Source organism: Hakea prostrata, chromosome 1 (genome assembly GCF_041222555.1).
Source record: "Hakea prostrata isolate BN-2017 chromosome 1, UWA_Hpros_2, whole genome shotgun sequence".
Lineage (NCBI taxonomy): Eukaryota > Viridiplantae > Streptophyta > Magnoliopsida > Proteales > Proteaceae > Hakea > Hakea prostrata.
Genome location: NC_142600.1, coordinates 68,285,133 through 68,308,844, shown reverse-complemented (window position 1 = coordinate 68,308,844; position 23,712 = coordinate 68,285,133). Strand labels below are relative to the sequence as shown.

The 23,712-nt window shown below is 40.0% G+C and overlaps 1 protein-coding gene across 3 annotated transcripts; it reads right to left on the bottom strand.

Annotated features, from left to right (window-relative positions):
* Window positions 1-23,422, bottom strand: LOC149029557 (adenine phosphoribosyltransferase 3-like). Of its 3 annotated transcripts, none has more exons than XM_089141950.1 (7): window positions 23,224-23,422; window positions 23,036-23,136; window positions 22,710-22,820; window positions 20,487-20,579; window positions 18,177-18,326; window positions 2,181-2,239; window positions 1-694 (listed from the first exon to the last, which is right to left on the bottom strand). In XM_089141950.1, exons 2-7 carry the CDS (start codon window positions 23,115-23,117, stop codon window positions 641-643), a joined length of 549 nt encoding a protein of 182 aa, XP_088998076.1. In that variant the 5' UTR covers window positions 23,118-23,136; window positions 23,224-23,422; the 3' UTR covers window positions 1-640. The 3 variants fall into 3 exon arrangements, with proteins under 3 accessions (XP_088998076.1, XP_088998073.1, XP_088998074.1); XM_089141947.1 differs by having other exon boundaries at window positions 23,036-23,127; XM_089141948.1 differs by lacking the exon at window positions 23,224-23,422 and having other exon boundaries at window positions 23,036-23,213.
* Window positions 23,423-23,712: the final 290 nt, after the last annotated feature.

The window sequence follows — 23,712 nt, the reverse complement described above, 5'->3', positions numbered from 1 at the left end:
TCAAGGGATGGGGCTGAAAAATTCCCCTTACTAAACTATTATAGTGTCAGCCATGGTACATCTTTGGAATGACTTTTATCATTTTTTTCACAAAATAAAAGTACTACTTTTTCCACCACTTGATCGATTTAGCATTCAAGAGTGAGTTTCTCATCCATGCAGTACCTTCATGGGAGGAATTCTGGGACTAGAATGTCTACGAGGTGCATCCCATGGTGGCTGACCAAGCAAACATCCAGACATGAAGAACTTCATGTTGATAATAAAGAATAGGTAGTTGCAACCTCAGGACAAACAAATAAAGAACAGAGTAAAAGCACCACTTTTAATCTCTACTCCCTCCATGATGTACAACTACTGCTGAACCATTAAATCTGTTTTTGCTTTCTTTGTATTCATCATGGTATCAGAGCCAAGTCCTTGAGTTGATGAGAAATAACCTAAAGTTCTGTAAATGGGATGCAAAGATGCATCAATGACAAAGGAGAATAGAACTAACCTACCAATGTTTACAGAGGAGAAAAATGGAAATAATGTTCAGCTTGGCAAAAAGGTTTTCACCAATAACATCTCTACCATATACAGAGTATGCAACCATTCATCCAGAGCAGGCACCGCAACCATGCCAGTGCCAGTGCCATTAGTAGGACTCCAAAAGGGTAAATAATGGCTTGCCCTTCAGTCGCTCTCGACCCTGCAGCATCACATGACATATTTGCAATAAGAGCCTAGTTCACCATTTTAATCTGACTAGGAGGAAGGAACTCCACATTCAATGCCAGATTCTGAAATTACTCGTGAATTCCAGGTATAGGAAGAAAAAACTGTAAAAGCAGGCAGGATCCCAATTCAATTAATCATAGACTTCTTGCCTAATAAGAGTGATTGAGGTTATAGGAAGTCCTATCCTCAAGTCTAGTTACTGCAAGCAATCCCCAACTTAGTTTACCACTGGAGAGAATTGCTGTTCATCATACTCACAGGTAACCAAAGCAAGCAACACTTGCTAATGTCACAATGCTTGGCTCACTTATCGGAAATTTCAGCACTCTAGTCTAAGGAAGCAAAACCTACATGCACCCATCATAAATCATTATCCTGCTTGCAAACCTCTGGTTCAGTTGTTTTCACTCTCAACACCCAGCTGTTCAGCTGTCTCCATCTACTCAATGTAAATTTTCATCTATGAAGAGAGCTTTTCCTATTTTGCATTTTTATTCCATGCTCAGTGGTTTTATTACCAATTAAGGGCATAATTATCACAAGGTTGAAGAGTTGATTACAAGAATCTGAACTACCCATAATTGTTTCAGAAAATGATGGGGATTTGATGGACTCAAGACAAAATTAATGAAGCTAATTAGCAGATGAATGGAAATTGAATTACCAAAGCAAGATGAAAACATAATACTGACAATCGACTGAAAATGAAACAATTTTTTTTTGTCATTCAACAGAAAGCCTCCTGTTTTTAATTTTGTGATGTTTAACCAGTAACATTTAGCCAAATAAAAAAGTGCATGGAAATTTATGAAACAAACAGATAACTGAACCCTGCAGAATTCAGCTCCTTAACAAGTATGTTTGGATGATCTGTTGGCTCCAAGCAAACAAAGCAATATCATGCCAAAAAAGAAAGAGAGAGAGAGAGATTTATATGGGAAGTGTTTATGGGTACAGAACTATACAATTCCTACAATAGACCAAAAATTAGAACTGTAGCATGTTCTGTTTTTAACATCAGCAAATTAAGGTTTTGAATACGTAACACTTTTCATGAGAAACAAAGTCACAATTGTCATTTGTCAAACAAGCATAATAATTTTCTCCCCCATGTATGGTTATTATAAACTCCAAGCCAATATTTTTAGGCTCAGTATGAAAAAACAATACCTAAACAGAAGAAACAAATATTGAGATGGGAGGAAATACAAATGAAAAGAAAGCAGCACCGTATTTAGTATCCAGTTCAATACCTCCACACATTACTTGAGAATTTAGAGGCGGGAAAAAATAAATATGAAAAAAATGTGAGAAACTTATTTCTTAAACTGAAAAGATATATAATCAGACCAAGGACAGCAATCTCTGTGGTCAAGGAAATGACTGGCGGACTGCATAACGGCAAGGAGGGAAAAAAATAAAATAAAATAAAGAAATGATAGAGTGGATACACACACCTTTAAGTCTGGTAATTCGATTACACATGCACATTCAACAACTTCGGCACCTTCACGCTCTGAAGAACAAAATAATCACTCACAAGAGAGTCGACCAATTAACCAAAGAACGGAACAACAAACACACACTAACAGCAAGTAAACGTAGATCTATAAATGGTTTCAATGTCATGGGCAGGGTTTGAAAAAAAGCAACATGTCTCCTGTATTCCCCAGTCAGGAATCCCTTCATGCCTTATATCTGGCCACAATGCAGCGGCAGATTGAATCCATTTTTCCTTCTTTTTTTTTCTCTTGGATGAACCAGATTGAATCAAATTATTGTAGGCTGGTATGCCCAGGGGTAGAATATTGAAGCTTACACTGCAGCTTTCAGCCCAATCAGAGTTAGGTACATGAACGAAGACATTGCAGATCTAGCTAGAAATACTGAAAACCTACTATATTATAAAAATCTCTTGCATGGTTTATTTTCTTTGTTCTCCTTAACCTTGCCATTATAGATGTTAGTAATATTTCTAATTCTTTCCCTTTCTCCTTTCCTTACTTTTTCTCCTCCCAATCAGTCCGCTCTCAAACAGCTCTCTCTTCTGCCAGTCTCTCTTTTCTCCCCCAGCATCACGCTCCCCCCTTTTAGGAAGCAATAATTGAAGTTTAAAGCAGTGGAGAAGAGCAAAAAAGGAGGTAAAGGGAAAACATGATAAATAAGATAATAACAAAATACTCGAAAGTACCCTCATTACATAGATTCTAACTCCCCCTGAGGCTGGAGAATAAATGTCATATATTCCAAGCTAGCAAAGAAGGTTACCGGAACTGGTGAGAGATGAGTCCTTTTGGAAGATATCAGCAACTGGACGTTTGTCTTACGAAAGAATTGCAGATGTGGCAAGAATCAATGTCTCCTTGATGAAATATTGATCCAACTCAATGTATTATGTCTGGTAATGTTGCACAGTATTGTGGAATATACCTAAAGCAGTTTCTTATAATAGATCCGTATAGATCCCTCAATACCAAACCTCAACTCTTGGAACATCCTTTTCACCTACTCCATGAGCCATGTATCTAAATTCTGGTTCTGCAACTTGATCCAGCCACAACAGGTCGTTGTTTGCTTCTTTACCACCCATAAATGTGCAATATCTTGATGAGACCTTCTGACAAAGATTAATCTAGATATTTGTACGGTCCTTGAAGAATGTACAATTGATGCACATGATAAGGCTATAGGGTACAAAAAGTATTGTTGTGCACTTGTGCTCAAAGGCACCTCTTTGTGTTCCCAACCACTCTTGATCTACTTTAATGATGGATTTGGAAGATTCAAATATCTCACACCAGACACAATCACAATATTAAGAAACTTAAAAATTGACAAAGCCATCATCTTCAGGTTCAATAATTATAATACCCACCCCTGAAACTACCCTAGGACTGTCCTAGTATAAGTTATAATTCAGGTACCGATTTAACACCTGCAAATGCTTCAACATCATGGTCTATTAATTTTGGGGGCATTGGTAAATCCATCACCCAACTAGGTTGGACCACAATGATTATCATGAAGCAGTAGTGGAGTCTATCACTCCTGCCTTTGCTTGAGATGTATGAGAAGCCCAGCTTCATGTTCCCAAGTCTGCCAACTTCAGACACCAAACTTGAGGTAAGCCCTAACAATGATTATGTAAAATAATTATTCATAATTATTACTTGCCACTAAATCTTAGTGGAACCTTGATAAATATTGAGATATTATACAAGGTTTTACAATGGAAACAGACGACATATAAACTGTCTGACCGGGTGTCCATCAATACAACAACACTTCAGTTCATATTTGCAATGGGGAACCCACTTGGCTAAATTAGCATAATAACCCAAACTAGTCATGTAAGGCACAACCAGGCAGGCCCTTTGGTACCTTCTATACACAGAACATGAGCTGAACTCAGATTCACTACTCACTCTAAAATTCAAAATCCTAAAGGAGGAAGAAAGGAGGGTCTAATCAGCATGCAACCGGTTCGTTTAAGGATTCAACTACTATCACTGCCAGTAAGTCTGCATGAAACTGATCGCCTCTCTACTTTGTATCAGCCTCTTATTGTGAACAGTTAAAGAAATTCTGCGCAGCCAAACCCCAGACCTCTTGATTTTGATATGGGGATCTCAATCCCCAGATTGATGAACTAAATGATTTCCATTCAGTTCATATAACAGAATTACCAGGATTTACATGGAGAACAGTATAAGGGGATCCAAATCATAATAATCCAGAGCTCAAAGCCTAATCTGGTCCAGCTAGACCAACTGACTGGAGGGCACCAGCCAGAGCACTGGAGCTGATGGAGACCAACCGGTGGGCATTTTCTGCTATGCTTTGCTTTGTTGATGCATGTAATGAAACCAAAACCTCTACTGAAGATCAATCAAAGACAAAGAAGAGAGAAGACGAGAGAAAAAGAAAAGAAAAGAAAACAAGGAAAAGAGATGGGAAAGAGGGATGACTCAAGAAAGCCTCTGCCTTTTAGTTGGCACTAGATCCCAATATCTGATGGGATCCATACAACTGATTTAGGATACATAACAGAATAAAATCCAATAAACATAAATCTAAAATAACTTAAAAAGGAAAGACAACATTCCACCAGATCAGCAAGCTTGACCACTTGATTTTATATTCTTCATGATCCACTTTCCTTATTTGAGTTTATATGCTCCATGATTCAGTTTATTTACAACATTATATGCTTCACATCACTTTCCTTATTTACAACATTGAAACATCAACACCCCCCTCAAGTTGGAGAGTATTGATCACCAACTACCAACTTGTGACATCCTTCCACAAAGGCTGGACCAGGTAAGGACTTAGTAAATATATCTCCAACTTGTTCAACAGAAGCAACATAAGGTGTAATAATGACTCCTCACATAAATGCATCACGCACAAAATGCAAATCCACCTCAACGTGTTTGGTTCTCTCACGATACATTGGATTAGTGACTATGTAAATCACAGCCTGATTATCACAAAACAACTCAACGGGCTCTTCAACCTCAACACCAACTTCCTTCAAGAACGATTTGATCCAAACGAAGACCGTGCGAGCCATAGCCCGATACTTTGCCTCAGCACTAGAGATTGAGCCACTATAGCCTGCTGCCTAGTCCTCCAAGTGACCAAATTTCCTCCAAGAAATGTGCAATAACTAGTGGTGGATCTCCGATCATCTTATGATCCTGCCCAATTCACATCTGAATAAGCACACAATTTCAAATGCTCAATTTTTTGTACAATAGTCCTTTTCCTAGAGCCTTCTTCAAGTACTGTAAGATCCGGATTACAACATCCTACAGCAGCTTTTTAGGTGAGTGCATAAATTGCTGACAACCCCTACAACATATGATAAGCCTAGGCCAGTCACAGTGAGGTATATGAGTTTACCTACCAACTGCCTGTATCTCTGAGGATTAGAGAAATCATCATTGTCATCCTTAGTGAGTTTGAGATGAGGATCCATGTGTGCATCCACTAGTTTACACCCAAGCATACCGGTTTCAGTTAACAAGTCCATCACACACTTTTGCTAGGAAGGACTAATACCTTGACTGCTCCATGGAGTCTCAATTCCAAGCTGCCCTTTTGTAAGTTGCTCCTGCGTTCTTCAGGCCGAACGACATGACTTTGTAGTAAAAACTTTCACGATCGGTCATGAAAGTAGTTTTCTTTTCATCCTCTTGATTCATGAGGATCTGGTTGTACCTCGAGTACGCATCCATGAAACTTAACGTTTCATATCCAGCGGTGGCATCTATTAAAAGATCTATCCGGGGCAGCAGATAGCAGTCTTTCGGGTAGGCCTTGTTGAGATCCGTGTAATCTGTACACATTCTCCATTATCCGTTCGCCTTCTTTACCATCACCACATTGGCCAGCCAGGTTGGGCATTCAATGGGTTCAATGAACCCTAAATTCTTTAGTTTTTCAACTTCGCCCCTGATGGCCTCGTGCTTTTCGATCGAGAAGTTTCTCCTCTTCTTGATAATTGGTTTTACCTTTGGATCTATCCAAAGCTTGTGCTCCGCTACTTGACGATCTATTCCTGGCATATCCTTCGCAGACCATGCGAACACATCTTTGTTTTCCCGAAGGAATAGCTTTAGTTTTGTTTTGAACTCTTCCATTTGCTCGGATACGATATGAGTAGTTCTTTTTTCATTGTCAGGATCTTGCTCGATTCGTTTCAACTTTTCTACTGGCTCGGGTCTCTGCATTTCTTCCTCATCCCAATCATCACGTATCTCAATTGGCAAAGCCGTGGCCTTCTTGGGGCCTTCCTTGTCTTTTAGATACGCCACGTAACACTATCGGGAGATTCTTTAGTCAGAAGAAACCTGACCAATTCCCATATTAGTTGGGAATTTTATCTTCAAGTGCTTAGTCGAAACTACAGCACCTAACCTTGTTGAAGACGACCTGCCGAGAATGATGTTATAAGCCGAAAGTTCCCTAACCACCAGGAAGCTCACCCAAATTGTAGCTTCTTTGGGGAAGTTTCCAACTAACAGATCCAGTTGTACTAATCCTTCAGCTATAGTCGACGACCCGGCAAAACCATAAAGATGTGTGGACGACTGCTCCATTAGATTTTCCTCAATTTTAAGCTTTTGATAAGCTTCATAAGACAAAAGGTCTGCAGCAGATCCTGTGTCAACTAGCACTCTGTGTACTTCTCGGCGTGCAATCTCTACCTTGATGACTATGGCGTCTTCGTGAGGTATACAAACGCCTCTCTCATCTTCTTCACCGAAGGTGATCGAACCCTCACCATTCGGTCTTTTTCGCCTCTACATTTCTCCAGTTCCAATGAACTCAGATTTGGCCTTCAGCTTTCGGAGCAACTCAAGCTCAGGTCCCCCGGATATTGTCAATATTGGTGATCAGGTGGCATCGATCACTTCCTTGCCCTTCTTAGACTTAGGAGCTTCGGTTCGCCGCTCCCGCCTTATCGAACACTCCCTTTTCTCTCCAATTGCTCGTGATTCTCCTTGTCATGTGAACTTCTAGCTCTTCCTTCCTTCCCACAGTTAATGAGGCCTGGTTAAAGCCTATTCACTGCCACTCCCTCCCCCTTATCGCCTTCACTCGTAAGCTCCTCAATACCAAGGATGCCCTCCGCTCTTGGAATTCCCATTTGTTCGGTAATATCTCCTCTAGGGTCTCTGCTTGCCGCTCAAATCTCTTGCCATTCCAGTCCCTTCTCCTTAATGACCCCCTCAACCCCTCTCAGGCGGAAAATGAAAAAGCCCTCTCCTTGGAACTCTCCACTCTTGCCTCTAATGAAGAGAGCTTTCTCCTTCAGAAGGCTAGAATCAAATGGCTTGAGCTCGGAGACTCCAATACGGCCTACTTTCATCAATCCCTCAAAGCCTGCCACAATCTTAACTCTATCCCTCTCCTCCTTACGAACAATGGCTCTAAGATCTCTGACCCTCCTAGTATCAAAGCATAAGGCATCTCTTTCTTTTCCAACCTCCTCTCCCCCCCCCCTCTCTCCCTTCCCCTTGCCCCCTTCAGCATCTCCCTTCCCGTGAGGAGATCCTATTTGCTATCCACTCCCATAAAGCCAATCGGGCTCTGGGTCCCGATGGTTTTAGTATGGGTTTCTTCCTCGCCTCTTGGAACTCATCCATCGAAGACGACCTTGTGCGTGCTATTCCCAGTTTCTTCCATCAACCAAACCTTCCTTTGCCTCATTCCCAAAAACCAAGGAACCTCCTCCCTCTCTAACTTCCACCCTATTTCGCTCTGTAACCACCTCTACAAATACATCTTTAAAGTCCTCGCGAATAGACTTAAAAAGGTTATCCCTTCCCTAATGAGTTCTAACCAATCTGCCTTCATCTCTGGCCGTAGCATCTTGGATAATATTCTCTTGAGTGCAGAGATTGTCCGTGGCTTTGACAGATCCTCCCATTCCCTTACTGGCCTCCTTAAGGTTGACCTTCACAAAGCCTTCAATTTTATTTGATGGGGCTTTATCAGTGAAGTCCTCTCCTCTATGGGCTTTCCCTCCCCCCCCCCTTCATCCATTGGATTGAGATTTGTATTTCTACCCCTTGCTTCTTCAATATTACAAGTGGCTCCCCGGCTGGATTCTTCCCCTCTCGGGTTGGTATCCGCCAGGGTTGCCCCCTCTCCCCCTACTTTTTCACCCTAGCCCTAGAAGTCCTCTCCAGCATTCTCCAATCCAAAATTAACCATCTTCTCATTTTTCTCAAATGTAAATCTCTTAACATCACCCATCTCGCCTTTGCGGATGACCTTATGATCTTCTCCAAAGCTGATCATACGTCCATTTCCTCCATTCTCTCGGCCCTCTCCCTTTTCAAATCCCTCTCTGATCTTAGGGTCAATCTTGACGTCTACTTTCTTCCTGTCTGGCATCTCGAATCACTTGCGAGATTCTCTCCTCCTCCTCACTGGTTTTTTCCTAGTGGTTTGCCTTGGCTTCCGCTCATCCTCCTGGTAGGCTTACCCGTCACCACTACTCCCCCATGCTGGACCACTTCTATAAGAAGTTTAAACTTTGGAAAGGCAAGGTTCTCTCTTTTATTGGTCGTGTGATGCTCATTCGCTCTATTCTCCAATCACCTGATCTCTACTAGTATGGAATCTTCTCCATTCTCAAATCTACCATCCATGCCTTAGAGTCCCTTTCAGGTACTTTCCTCTAAAAGGGTGGAGAAGCCTCACATTTTCTCCACCCTGTCAATTGGTCGGCCTTTTGTTGCCCAACCTCTGAAGCAAGTTTGGGCATCCGTTAGATTAGTGTTGTGAATATGGCTTGTCTCCTCAAGCTGATTTGGAAAATTGCCTCCAAGCAAGATTCCATTTGGGTACACTGGGTCTACTCTTATCTTCTCCTATGCCCTCTAACCCTTCTTGGGTTTGGAGAAAGCTTCTCCTTTTAAGACCAAGGGCCTTAGCCGCCATCTCTTCCTCTTATCTCCTTTTGGCTTGACCCGTGGCATTTTATGGATATTCTCTTCACCTTGTTAGGTCCTCATACCATTTTTGATACCCGTATTCCCAAAACTATCCCTGTGTCTGCCTTCATCCTTAATGGCTCTTGGTCTCACACAAGTTTGGGACTCCCTCCCCCATTTTTACCTCCCCCACCGATACCACTGTCTAGCTCCCTTCCCCTTCTAAAACCTTCTTCTCTTCATATGCTTGGAACCTTCTCCGTGCCCCTTCCCCCAAGCCCCCCTTGGCCCCCTTTGGTCTGGCTCAAAGGCCATATCCCCAATCCCTCCCTAACCCTTTGGAGAGCCCTCCACCTCGCCCTCTCTACCCAATCCTTTCTCATTGGTTGACACATCCTAGCTAACCCCAATTGCATCCTTTGTCGGAACGGTTCAGACAACATTGAGCACCTTTTATTTTCTTGCCCTTACTCTAGTTCCCTCTAGAGAAAAGCCCTTGATACCATTTGGCCCTGGTTGAGGCGTTCTTTCGGTTTTGCTCGAGATTGGTTCTGGGTTCTGAGAAATTACTCTGGCTCTTCCATTTGTGACCGAATAGGTAGGCTAGTCTTCAATGCCATTGTCCATCACCTTTGGTGGGAGCGCAATCTTAGGAGATGGACTTCCCAAATCCCGATCTCTAGATATGATTTGGAAGGCCATCCATTTTGATGTTTCAGCTAGGCTCTCCTCTCTCCCCCACCCCCCGATTGTTGATTTCCCAAGGAACAGGCTCATTGTTGTATCTTGGGGTCTTAGTTCTTCTTTCCATCCTTCCTCCTGAAGGTTGTTTTCCTTTGTTCTTTCCCTTGTTTTTAATATAATTATTTATTCATCCAAAAAAAAACCCTAAGCCTACTAGGAGAAAGGTGTCCCAAACAATAATGCCAATCCAACAAAGACAAAATGTATGCCTTCATAACAAAAGAATCAAAATCGGTAAGATAGTACAGTCCATCTTTTTCAATTCCTCCACCAATCCTCTTTTCAGCCCGAATATCCTGAAATTTGAAAAAAAAATATGGGAAAAGCAACATAAAACAATAAGGCTTTGGCAACACAACTCACAGAAATTGAAGTAACTGGAGATTTAGAAATGTATAAGATAAAGGAAAGGTTCAAATTTGGTAAAGGAGAAACACTTCCATCACCGACTGTAGAGGACTTCTCTCGTTGGCCATAACGATAGGGGTACGGTTAGGAAACTCATAAAATTTTGAAAATAGGGAAGAGGTAGCAGTCATATGTTCAGAGGCCCCATAATCTACAATCCAGGAACCCAAAGCATAAGACATAACAGATATACCTATTTGAGCGAGATTGAAGTGGATGTACTTTAGCTCTACTCCAACTATTGTAGGCGCTTCAGGATTTGATTGAGGTCTACACTAGGAGACGAGGTACTTGTGGATGCATTAGGAGTAGACCCATAAAAATGATAAGTAGGAGTTTCACCAGAGATGCTATCATGTTGACATAATTTCTACCACTCCGGACGACCATGTTTATCCTAATAATTTTCTTCAGTGTGATTTTGTTTGCCACAATGAGTACACAACTGTTTACCTTTTGACAAATTTGGTGAAGTGCAACCTCCTCCTCTTCCTCTTCCTTGGCCAGGACCTCTTCCATGTGATGGACAAGTACCACGGCCACAACCAACAACAATGGCTGCATTTTCTTTGCTTCCTTGAAGATTTTTACTTCCACTAATACGCAAAGGTCTGTAGAACACACCACTTAAGGCATGAACAGTTTCAGATGTTAAAATATGACTTTTACCTGTAGAAAATTTTGAGACATAAAATTCAGCCCTCTGTGTCTTTAATGTTTCAAGATTAGTGGTGAGAGGCTGATGTTATTGCAACTCTTCAACTAATCCCTTGAAACCACTATGATACTCTATTAACGGACGACCATTCTGAGAGTAACTAAACATCCACTTATATAAGTCATATACAAGCAAAATATTTTTTCTAGACCAAAAAAATCACACAAGTCTTCCCAGATCTGCTTGGACGTGCCATAAAACATAATATTATTAGCAATAAAAGAATCAATATTGTCCCAAATCCATACCTAGATGACAACATCATCATGAGTCCATGTTTCATGTGCAGAAATTGAGGCTGCATCCTTCGATTCAAAAACGGGACAACCCCCCTTTAAGTACTTTGATTCATCTTGCGCATGGATAAACGCGTACGTCACTTTTGCCTAGAGAAAATAATTTTTTGCTCCTTTAAACTTTACACTCATGATTTGGAATGGTATACTTTCCTTGGACATATTCTTCAAAGGATCAGCCATGGCTGAAACATACACCACGATATTAATTATGGACAAGAACAACTATCATGAACGCAGAAGATCTAATTAGTCTTCTTTGTATCTAACACATTCCAACAATTACAATGCTTTTGCACCTTAAGGCCATTGCAGCCACAAACAAACACGTGAGAACTTCCAAACACCAATTCGCGGGTAGATCACACCTTCAGTAGATATGCTCTGATACCATGTAAAGAACCCAAAACCTCTACTGAAGATCAATTGAAGACAGAGAAGAGAAAATGGAAGAAAAAGAAGAAAACGATAAAAAAAGATGAGAGAGAGGGATGACTCGAGCAAGCCTCACCTCTCTAGTTCACACTTTAGTTATTACTGGTACAAGCTTAAGAGTAGATCCCAATATTTGATCGGATCCATACTACTAATTTAGCATACATAATAGAATAAAGAGTTTTTTAAATTTGGCCCACTTATATTGGGCCCAAAATCTTGTTCACCCACTTAAGTGAATTCTATTTCAGTTTACCCAAAGTTATAAACTTCAGATATTACAAAAATCCCAACGTTAGTTTTTTAAACTTTTCTGTTAAGTTAAAATGTGTTATGACCTAATTGCCCATCACTCCTCTCACTCTTTGGATTTTTATCCACTCCTCTTCTGACAGGGTCCTCTTCCCTCTTGTTCGCCGTCAGATCGTGGACATTTGTTTTATTCTAATCTTGCGATTACAATTATTCCAACTCTTAATCAATATCCCTATCTTTTCACTCTCCTATTTCAGCTGTAATTTGTGTCCGCCGTCTCCCTTTTCAGCTCCGGCAACACCGACCTCACCAACGGCACCACTGCCTCATTTTATAGTCTCCCTCTCAAGCAACACCGAGCTCACCACCACCACTACCACCAAGTCTACAACCCAAAAGCATCTCCCAGATTTCTCCATTTTCATTTGTCTGCAATCAAAACCCTAATTCTTCCTCTGCACACAAAAGGGTGTTTAAACCCTACAATTGCTACGCTGGAGTGGACTCGAGATTCAGCACCTAAAATGGAAGGAAAACCCTAATTTTGAAGAAGAATTATTTTCAAGATGAAAATTTCCAACGTTTTTGCTGCTTCTCTTCTCAAAAGGAACGGTAGTTTCCTTCCATTTGACAGAGTACATAAATTCGACCTCAACTTCTTTTTCCAACTACTGCTCTGAAAACAGTAGTCATTGATCTATAGATCTAGATTCCCAGCCCCGTGTTCTTCCTTAGTTCCCAAATCCACCAATCCCTTCTCAGATTTCTCTTTACTTTCTCCGAAATCAATTCCAGAGGTGTCAATATCCTTCTGCTGGAGAATAAAATCTTAAAAAGTCACCATCAAAGCTACAAATCAACTATTTAAGTGTTCATTTTTGGAGGAATCATCACTACAAGATCAACCACAGAAGAGTGCTTCTGAACGCTCAACTACAGAATAACCAGACTTTGTAGCCTGTAGCATATTATCCTAAGTGAACTCCTTAACTCCTTTTTGTACGTATGGCTCTCAATTCAGCCTTTCTTGGTACTACTAGCTTCGCAAACCCTCGACTATCAACCAGTCGTTTCTTCTCTTTGATGCTTTTCAGAAAGAAAGCCATTAAAGCAGCCACATCTCCTTATCTGTCGACTTCTCACCATTCTCGTTTTTCCTTCCATTTGACAAATTACATGAACCCTAGAAGAAAACAGAAGAGAAAAGAATCCCAAAAGATCAAGGACCGAAACTAATAGAGGAGAAACCCTAGAAACCAGGGGACCTACAAAGTGGGCTACTAGACTCTTAGAATTAGACACCTATTCTTGATAGATAGTAAAGAAAGGAATTTGCAGCACTTGAATTATGATTAATCATGCATGTAAGACAACTAAAGTAGAGAAATAAACACAATAAGTCCTACTGGTAAGCACAACTAAACAAGAATCAATAGGGAAACAAGGGGATGGGGATCTTGGCACCATAACACTAAATTGAATGCAAGGGTTTTAAGAAACTTATTGAAAATAGAGCTGTCCTAATCAATATCTGATTTCTAACAAGGAATTCAACAATTAACAATGTAAAGGGAGTCTTAGGAAGTTTTTGTTTTAAACAAAACTACTGCCAAAGAATAAATGAGAAATATTTAGGGAGAGATATTGTTACCTGCTGATCCTGGCTGCAAAACAGGGGTTAGAAAATATTTTGAGGTAGTGGTGAATCCTAGGGAAAGGAGAAAAATATATTTTGAAGTAATGGTGTATCCTAAGAAAGAGAGTAAGTGATAAGAGAGAGGGAGAGAGAAAAGAAACAAAGAGAAGGGAAGGGAGATTAACAAAAGAAAACTAGACTGTCGTATAAGGGAAAGAGGGAAGAAAAAAAAACAAAGATTTTTTTTTCTGCAAAAAAAACAGAACAACCGTGGGGTTTGGGGAAGAAGAAAAAGATTTACAGGAAAGAAACTAGGTCTTTTTTGAGAAAAAAAAAGAGTAGATCTTTGTAGAGGAGAGCAAGGGGAATTTTTCTAGTGGGAAACAAGGGTGAAAGGAGGAAAGAGAGCTTACCTAGAGAGAGGGGGAAGAACTAGTACCGCCAGGAGAGAGAGAGAGAGAGAGAGCAGACGTGAGTTTCTTTTCTAATTATTTTGATTCATTGATTGCCAAAAACGAATTCCATTCAAGGTTTAAATAAAAAAATTGATCTCTCACAACCCTATATGTTTAATTCCCAAAATAACCCCAACTTAAGTTGTAAATATAACCCAAACCCAAAATAATTCAAAATTGGGCCATAATAGACTCTAGGCCCAGCCCATTAAGGCTCAAACATGAAATTAAAATATTTCAATAGTAAACTACTACCAACCACTAAGACTAAGGAAAATAACATGACAAACTGCCTATGAGCAGTGTTTCTCATCGAACCATAGGATCCTAGCAATCCGATAACCTCCGAACTCATCATCCATCCACATAGATGTTGTCGTCGGATGATCTCTACGTCGACGTCGCCGGTAAACTCTGAACTGCTCACTGATGTCCTCATCAGAAATCCACATCAATTAAATGGAAATGAAGTGATATTCATACTCGAAAGATCCTAGAAGTAATCTAATAATCAGAGCCGAAGAATCAATTAGAGAGGGAGGTCAGATTGAGTTGAACAATGGAAGCCAAAGACAAGGAAGGTGGAGTGCAATTTGGGGCACAACTTCTTGCGAACATTGAGCTATAAATCCGATTCTATTTGAATTCAATTGAGACTTAGGGGAGGTGGGGGTAGTTGCCAGCAGGGGAAGGGGTAGTTTTGCCAACAGTGGTGGGATTTTTGGCCAAGTGTGGGAATAAGATGGGTGAAGGGAGAATAACTTCACCCACATAGGAGTTGGGTACACAACGAGTGAGAGGAGCATTTTGGTCATTGACATGGGTGAGGGCATTTAGGTCATAACACATTTCAACTTAACAACAAAGGTTAAACAACTAACGTTGGATTTTTTGTAATATCTAAAGTTCATAACTTTGGGCCAACTGAAATAAAATTCACTTAAGTGGGCAAACAATATTTTAGGCCCAATATAAGAGGACCAAATGTAAAAAACCCTAGAATAAAATCTAACAAACATAAGGTCTAATCTAACTAAAACGGAAAGACAATATTCCACCAAATCAGCCAGCTTGACCACTTGATTTTATATTCTTCATGATCCACTTTCCTTATTTGATTTATATGCTGTGGTCCACTTTCCTTATTTTATTTTATATGCTCCTTATTTGATTTTATATGCTCTAAGAACCACTTCCTGATTTGCAACATTGAAATGTCAACACCCCTCCTCAAGTTGAAGAGTATTGATCACCAATTCCCAGATCTGACCATTCTTGTTTTGTCACCCTATTTCCCTCCGAATCAAGAAACATAATATCTCCCAATCCACCCATCCAAACCTATTGAAATTTGAAAAGATTATTCAAGGCAATAAAATCTAGATTCATTAAAGTTTCACCTAATTTCCCTAAGTTTTCATCCCATATCTCAAGAGCTACCCCATCTCAACCAAAGACCCATCACAAATCTTGACCACCACTATTTCAATAACCAAACCAACGCAATACTCTTAACCAAGGAAGTTAGAGGTCATTATTCAGAACCAATTGGAAAATCACTTCAAGAAGCCATCTGATGTGAACACGATTTGGACCCTTAGCCAAAACCCTATCTGGGGCCCACAAGATAGCTCTAAGAAGCCTCCCTAGGCAAAGCCCCGAGGAGGGGTATTTTGGGCATTTTCTGCCCTATTTAGTTGCTGGAATCTAACTCTGGTTTAATAATAGAGTCCAGTTTGGTTAAAAAGTTTTGTTTTGAGTCAGTAGTTGAGTTAGTTATTGAGTCCCCAGTTCTTTTAAACTCTAGCACGTGGCAATTAGAGTTTTAATTAAAAGAGAATTTAAGCATGTGCTTATTAGAGTTAAGTTAACTGGAACTTCTTCTTTTTTCTGTAAAATGCGCTTTATGTTATAATAAGAAATATATCTAATACATTGTAAATTTAAACACGGTAATAAATATGACCATTCCGGTCCGCATCAGTGATCACACTGAGCTCGTCCGGTAGGTAGGAAACCAAATAAGAGATCTCTGTTTCAGTCATAACATGACTTATAAGATAATCAGCAGCAACATTAACTTCGTGCAAGTCATGAATGAAAACACATTGGCGGAATCCAACACGAAGCCCCCAAATCTCTTCCAACAAATCACGAACTAACCATGTTGTATAAATAGGATCATTAATGTGATTAATTGCTTGCAAAGAGTCACTGCGTACCTCCACATCGACATATTGTCATTCGCACGCAGCTCTGAGGCCCACAACAATCGTTGTTAATTCCGTTCAAAGCACACTATTAGTGGTAAGCCCTTCGGCTATGGCAAAAAGGATTTCGCCATGACAATTTCATCCTAAGGTTCCGTACCCTCCACGCTGTCCTACCAAGGAGCCATCACAATTAATTGCAACCCAACCTTCAAAAGGTCTGTTCCAAATTAAAGGCCGCTCCACAGGATGGTAGAAGATGACCTCAATATTCCATAAGTCAAAAAAATGACGATGTAATGGTGTGTCTTCCACGCGACAGCATGATGGGGAGAAACGAGCACGGATATCATTGGAACTTTATACTCACTATTCAGCATGTGTCCATCAAGGACCTTTGGATGTTTAGATTTTATTTCAATGGTCAAGATTATGTGGTGGGGTCCTAATCTATAAAGGGATCCCATTTAGTGTCAAGTTCTTTTTAGTAGGTTACAAATTAAGGCCTATTCTTTCTTTGTAAGTTTAAGTCTAATTGAATAAAATTAAAGTGTTTGTGAGAAATTGGGTCATGGTTCTCTTTGGGAGGGCCACAGCAGATTTTGAAGCATTCTTCATCAACAATCAGCAACCATTCTTAAATTTCAGTAGCCATTACAACCTCAGCAGCATCCACCAAGTAAACACCCCAGCCTCCTTCCCCCTTCTCTTCCCTACCTATGCAAGGCACCCCCAGCCCCTGCATAGTTCCCCTCCCACCCTTGCTGCTGTGACCTGGCAGCAACCTCCCTCCTACTCCTGTACACATTCCAACCCCAAGACACCCAGCCCCTGCACAACTCTAGTTCCCCTCCCACCCTTGCTGCTGTGACCTGGCAGCAGCCTCCCTCCTACTCCTGTAGACATTCCAGCCCCACGACATCCTAACCCTTTCCCAACCCCTCCCCTGTTGTGCACAAGCCCTAGGAACCCCCTCCCTTTTCTGACCCTCTCTGTCTCTCTCTCTCTCTCTCTCTCTCTCTCTCTCTCTCTCTCTCTCTCTCTCTGGTTTCTTCTTCCCTGCGGCAGCAGTAGCATCCCTCCCCTGTTAAGTCTCTAATCCCCACCTCCTTGCCTCCCCTTTCCCTCCTAATTGGATTACATCTTACCCCTCATCCCAACCCTACCCTTAATCCCACCTAAAACCTAAAATCATAACACTACTGAAAATTCTGCACTTCATTTTCTTCATAAAAAATTCTGCAATTCATCTTCAACCTTTAGACCTAAACCCTAGTTCAACCTAAAACCTCACCCTCAGTCTTAAACCATTAGAAGTGTGTGTGTGTTGAAATTACAAAACAGCAAAAGCAGCCCCATTCTTCACCTAATTGAACCCCAATACCCAAGTTTCCAAACCCTACTGTTAAACTCCAGATCTGGAATCAGCATTACAGCCAATGGTTCGAGTGCTAAAACCAACCCCTACACATCCTATAATATTAGTTTTCTTTGCTGGAAGATTATGGGCAGCCCTTAGTTTTAGGGAAAATGCAGAAAAGCCCTAATACTAAAACTGGGTTTACATCACAATCCATACACCCTAATTAAAATCTAGGTTTGGGCCTGGAATACAAGTCCAGCTCTAGAGGTTGGAAGCAACAGTCCTATTCGAACAAGGCTGCATCAGGCAGTACTTCAGTGAATAACTTCTCAATATTCGCATTAGCCCATTCAAGGTTCTCAAAATAAGATAAGGCCCATAATTGATTGTCTCAGTATTTCTTGCACCTACACTTTTATAATGCTGAGAGGGAGGTCCTACGTCCAAGAAAATAAATTACGATGGAAAGGGAAAACATACCAAGTAACTTCATTGCTGCAGAGAGTGTACCTCCTGTGGCTATCAAATCATCAACTACCAAAGCACGTTCACCTGGTTCAACTGCTCCAACGTGCATTTCTAGACAATCTCTTCCATATTCCAAGACATATTCTTCTGAAATAACTTCACCTACAAGCAGGATAAGAACCACATAAGTTGACAAATGCTCAAGACACTGAATATTGTGTTTACATTAGGAAGACATTGAATATTGAGTTTAGATTAGAAAAGTTGCTAAACACTAAAATATGTCCTTCAAATCTTCAAGCACTAAAAACGATATCATGCACCAGACTGAAATAGCTGAGGCATCAAACTTTTAAATACCAGACCAGCACAGTCAAAATGTGTTTAACCATATCTGGCATATCCTGTTTGATTCAATAAGAAACAGAATCATTTTGCAAAACATTCAACAACTAGTCCTCTCAGGACAAATTTAATAACACTACTATGGATATATCAGCGACTAAGAACAAAATCTCTCATTTAAACAGATGAGTGGTAAACAAATACAAATAATACACCTATGCAGTAGAATCGCATCAGCCAGGAAAAAGAAAAACAATGACTTAGAAACCCTGGATGGATACACAATAAAGATTCCATTCTGATGAAGGTTCATGGCTGGATCACAAGATATGGAATGAACCCCAAAATAGTGATGTCCAAGATTAGAAACTTTGGGACACTAGGAAAATCTGGCCGTTGGCTCAACAGATTTTAAATTGAAGACTACCAAAAGATGATCCACAGTTACTGGGTAGATGGGAAGATAATCACCAATCATGACTGTTCCAAAACAACGCGTAGTAGATACAGCTCTGCAGGAAGGCCTTCAAATTCAGATTTCGGTGAAGCATATAAAGGAAAATCTTGTAATGACAAAACAACAACAGCAATGCAGAACTGCGCCTCAAATGCTTCTCAGATGATGGTTATTGGAGGTAAATAATATACCAACTAGAAACTGATGGGTGGGAAAGGAAGGGTAGGAACAGATGGAGTTTTGAGTCTCTCATTCCCACCTAGGCATCTCATCTTGGGGTCTCTCAAGTCTCATCTCACAAACATTCTGATAAGAACCTCAATCATCCCTGGTTAACTTGAATAAAATCTTCACCTGCAATACATGATTTCACCACACCACACACATGCACACTGCAACTGGAAGGCAAACATAGGTTGAAAAGGACAGCAAATGGATTAGTTAATTGAACACTGAAATTGATACACCAATTGCGATTACAAGGCTTCCCCAACCTGAATACCAACTCCAGTTGCCCCAAACCAAGAGCTCTCCCCTCACCTGCAAGCTTAGCTCACACCTTTCTCACTCACTTTTTGCCTTCTCCTATCCCCTCGCCTCCCCTCTAATATAACCAAAACAAAAAAATCCTGACTGACTACTTTCCACCTCAGCCATATCCCCTGCAAAAAAAGTGGCTGCTCCTCAATGAGTCCCTGCCATCTGTCCTTGTCCTTTGATTCTGTCCCCCACATGGTCCCATGGGTTTGATCCCCTGTACACCTCCCCTTTCACCTGCATTGCTGTGCCCCCTACGTATTAGTGTCTCAACAGATCCTCTCCTACATTTCTGCCCCTCAAAGCACTTGTGGGTTGGCAAAGCAGTTTATGTTGTATCTTCAATTCATTAAAATCCTTGGTGGCTTAATACAGCCCTTCTTGTATCATATAAATAAGAACACTAAAAGAAAATACTAACTCCCTAAGGCTGTGGGGAAGTTGCAAGATAAAGTTGCATTACAAAATAAATCTCTTCAAAAACAACTACTTGTTGGACTTAGAAAAGCAAAACATTAATGGAAAACTGAAAGCAGAAACTAGTGACTAACTAGTAATTACATGTGAATAGAAAGTCATTCTCCTCCATGCAAGCTGTACCAGTGTCCCATCTTCAACGATTCTTCTACCTCAGACAACAAATATTCCAACAAAACCTCCATGCATATGAACCCTTGTTGATTCTTCTACCACAAACAACAAATACCCCCCCCCCCCAAAAAAAAAAAAAAAGAAGAAGAAGAAGAAGAAGAAGAAAAGAAGTCCATGTATATGAGCTCAAATTTTCACATCAACAGGACCATTATACAGTATCAATTTGATGTGAAAGTTACATTTACCCCTGAAATTTATCTGGTCCTCTTCTTTCTCATAATTTTTCTACATCTATACATGAACAGAAGCACAAAGCCCCCAACTTCGTCACTCCAAGCACAGAAGTGAAAAGAAAGAAACAGGAAACTACAACAGAAAAATAAATATACCAGGTAACTTCCTTGGTTTGCGCAATGGAACAAACTTTGCTCCAATAGCCAATGCAATAGGAGGGCCAAAAATGAAACCACGAGCCTCAATCCCTGACAAAAATACATAAGTTAGTCTAAGAAAAAATAAAATGTATGATACTGTTTTTTTTGGATATAAAAGAATCAGCTCCAGCATATAACATACAATATAATTAAACATGTACCAGTACAATTTAATTAAACATGTACCAATACAATTTATGTAAGTTCATAACTACTTTCTCTTTGTGTGGACAGGAGTGTAAACTCAATATAAATCATGTAGCACAAGAAGGCTGCTAACAGATAAAATATCAAAATAAAACACTATAAATGTCATATCAGGTCTAGATGCAAACTTCAGAGAAGACTCGTCCTTAAGGCCATAAAAAATATTAAACATGTCAAAATCAAGAGAAAATTGAAAAAGAATGATTAAGGATCAGTAAAAATATCAAAGATAGAGTGGCAACTAATATCACAGTCAAACGTGAAACAAGTACTGGGCTTATGGGTGATAAATAATAGATTGTGCAAAACTGTTTAGGAATTAGTGTCAAAGATGACATGGAACCAATAGCATGAAATCCTTGGTGTGAGACAATTATTACAGACAACAATCTGATTTTTCTAGTAAAGTCGAAACCATCCCCCTTCCCCCCCAAAAAAAATAAAGAAAAAAAGATACAACTCTCAACGCTTCCAAATTGAAGAAGTGGAGCATTTGTAGGTAACACAAATTATGCAATATCAAATTGAATTATTAATACATCAACCAAGTGTAAAAAGTAATACACAGAACCCAAAAAAAATTCCAAACCATTGCACCAAATTGCAAGTAGGGCCCCCCAGATAACTGGAAAGACATCCCAAGTTTTCCCTGATAACCTAAAACCATCAGAAGAAAGCAGGGAGGAGATGACAATTGAAGAAAACAAAAACCCTCTACAGAGAAAACATTGGGAAACAGATACCACCCTGCGTCATCCTAGTCAAAATTAAACATGTATCGATAAATAAACATCCATATTGGCATATTGCAATATACTAAGAAAATAAAAGAGGAATGAACAAATTGGAACAAAGCTACTCTAGCATGCACCAATAAATCATCACAGCTTGATCAGGCTCTCAGCATTCACACGAACACCATGATGCATTAACATAGAATGAACATGGTTTGTTATTTATTTTAGGATAAGATGCAAATAAGAATAATAAGCTTCTTTTATTGATATAATTCACACTTAGAATTTCATAATACATCCAAGGGCTCATGATTGTGTCCAGGTAGATACAGTACAGAACTACACATTTACATTTAAATACGATCCAACTAGGCTTACTTTTCTTCATCCCACGTCCTCCGAACACCAACAATCATCTGTGTGTTATACCTATAATTTATTTCCAATAAGCAATAGTTATGACAGACTCATTTTCGAGAGTTAAAAGCAACAGTTCATTCTATAACTTTATTCATCAAATGGGAAAAAATCCTTTGATCGATAAAGTAAAAGCTCTTTCTGGTAAGATAAATTTGTTTATAGATTTCAGTGGGTTTGTTCCATCAAGGAATCTGGATGGTATTAAAATACCATTAAAATGAGACCCTCACTATACTGAGCAGAGTCATAATCCTGATGACAAGGATCCATCATTTCAAGCATCTATCAAAACTGAATAGAAAATAAGAAAAAGGACAGACAATAAAGAAGAAACAAGGTCGGAATCAATCTTTGAACAGTATAACACGAAAAAATCACATACAGGAACAAAGAATAGTCTTAATCTGAACATACATAAAGTGGGACCATTTAACAAGAAGGAAAACTATCACTCATCACCTTCCACCAAACCATGCAAACAGGATCATGGCACATTTCACAAGAGTATTGTGTGGCATCGAAATGTCCAGAGCTAATAATCGATAACACAGCCCACTAATAAAACTCAAAGAGTCCAACATCATCACTCCATGACATACTAACAGCCATAAAGTAAGAAAGTTTTAAGAAAACCCTTACGTTTGCAACAGCAGTAGTGAAGGAGGAAAAAAGGAAACACACTGTACTAAACCAACTTTCCGCAAAGGAAGGACCCACCACCCGTTGAAAAATAACAAGCAAAACCCAAAATTTTAATGTTACACTGATCACATCCAGCATCAGAACATAATAGTAAAACAAACAGCCCGTTTACCTGCAACGACCGATATGTTTTTCCCCTTGTACCTCTCGACGAACAAATCTACAGTGTTCTTGAATGCTGTTGGATCAAGTAGCAGGGTGGTGATATCCTTGAACATGATCCCTGACATTATTGTCATTAAGTTACCAGCAAAACTGCTAAAAGTATAATAAAACCAAAACCAAAAACTAGTCCTCTCATTCAGCATTACTCTCCAACCCAACCCAACTCAACACAGATAACATTTTACCTTTTCAGCACAAGAGAAGAAGAGAACAGAACTCAACTAAGAATAAGTTAAAAATTCTATAGTTAGCAAAGAAAGATTTGTAAGAAACCTGGTTTCGGGAAATTGGGAACGACGCGTATTTTAGTGCTGATGCGATGAATACGAGGGTCTTCCTCCTTGCAATCCGACATTGTCGAGCCACTGCACAGACTAAAATCTCTGTGAATGTTGTGTGCTGCAATAGTTAAAAAGGACACCTTGTCCTGCAACAGAAAAATCCTTCTGAGAGATACTTACAAAACAAAGACTAGCTGAGCAGAGCAGAGCAGAGCAGGGAGGCGAGAGGTAAACTACTTTTTTTTTCTTTTTTTAATATCTCTGAGAGCCCGAAGAATGGAAGCGAAAAGAGAGAGAGAGGCGAAAAGCAGGGACCAAGTGAGAAGGTGAAGGGTATTATGGGGATTCGGAACTGGAGAGAGTTTGGTCACTTGGTGTTTGGTACTTTGGTGAGGCCTGACTCCTTCCATTGAATTGTCTGACTATATATCCGGCTCATGCGAGACAGATCTTTATAACGTAGCGTAGAAGCTCGACACGTGGATTCAGTTTTCATTCCAACCGATGAGCTTTGCTGGTATAAATCGGACGGCTAAGATAAGCTTTTTCTCAAACCTAATTGCATTTACACCGATGGATCTTTCCGTTACAGGTCATGATTTTTTAGTTGGTGCGACCAGGTAAGAAGATTACAACTTTACAACAGACACACTGATATGTCGCCTCCAA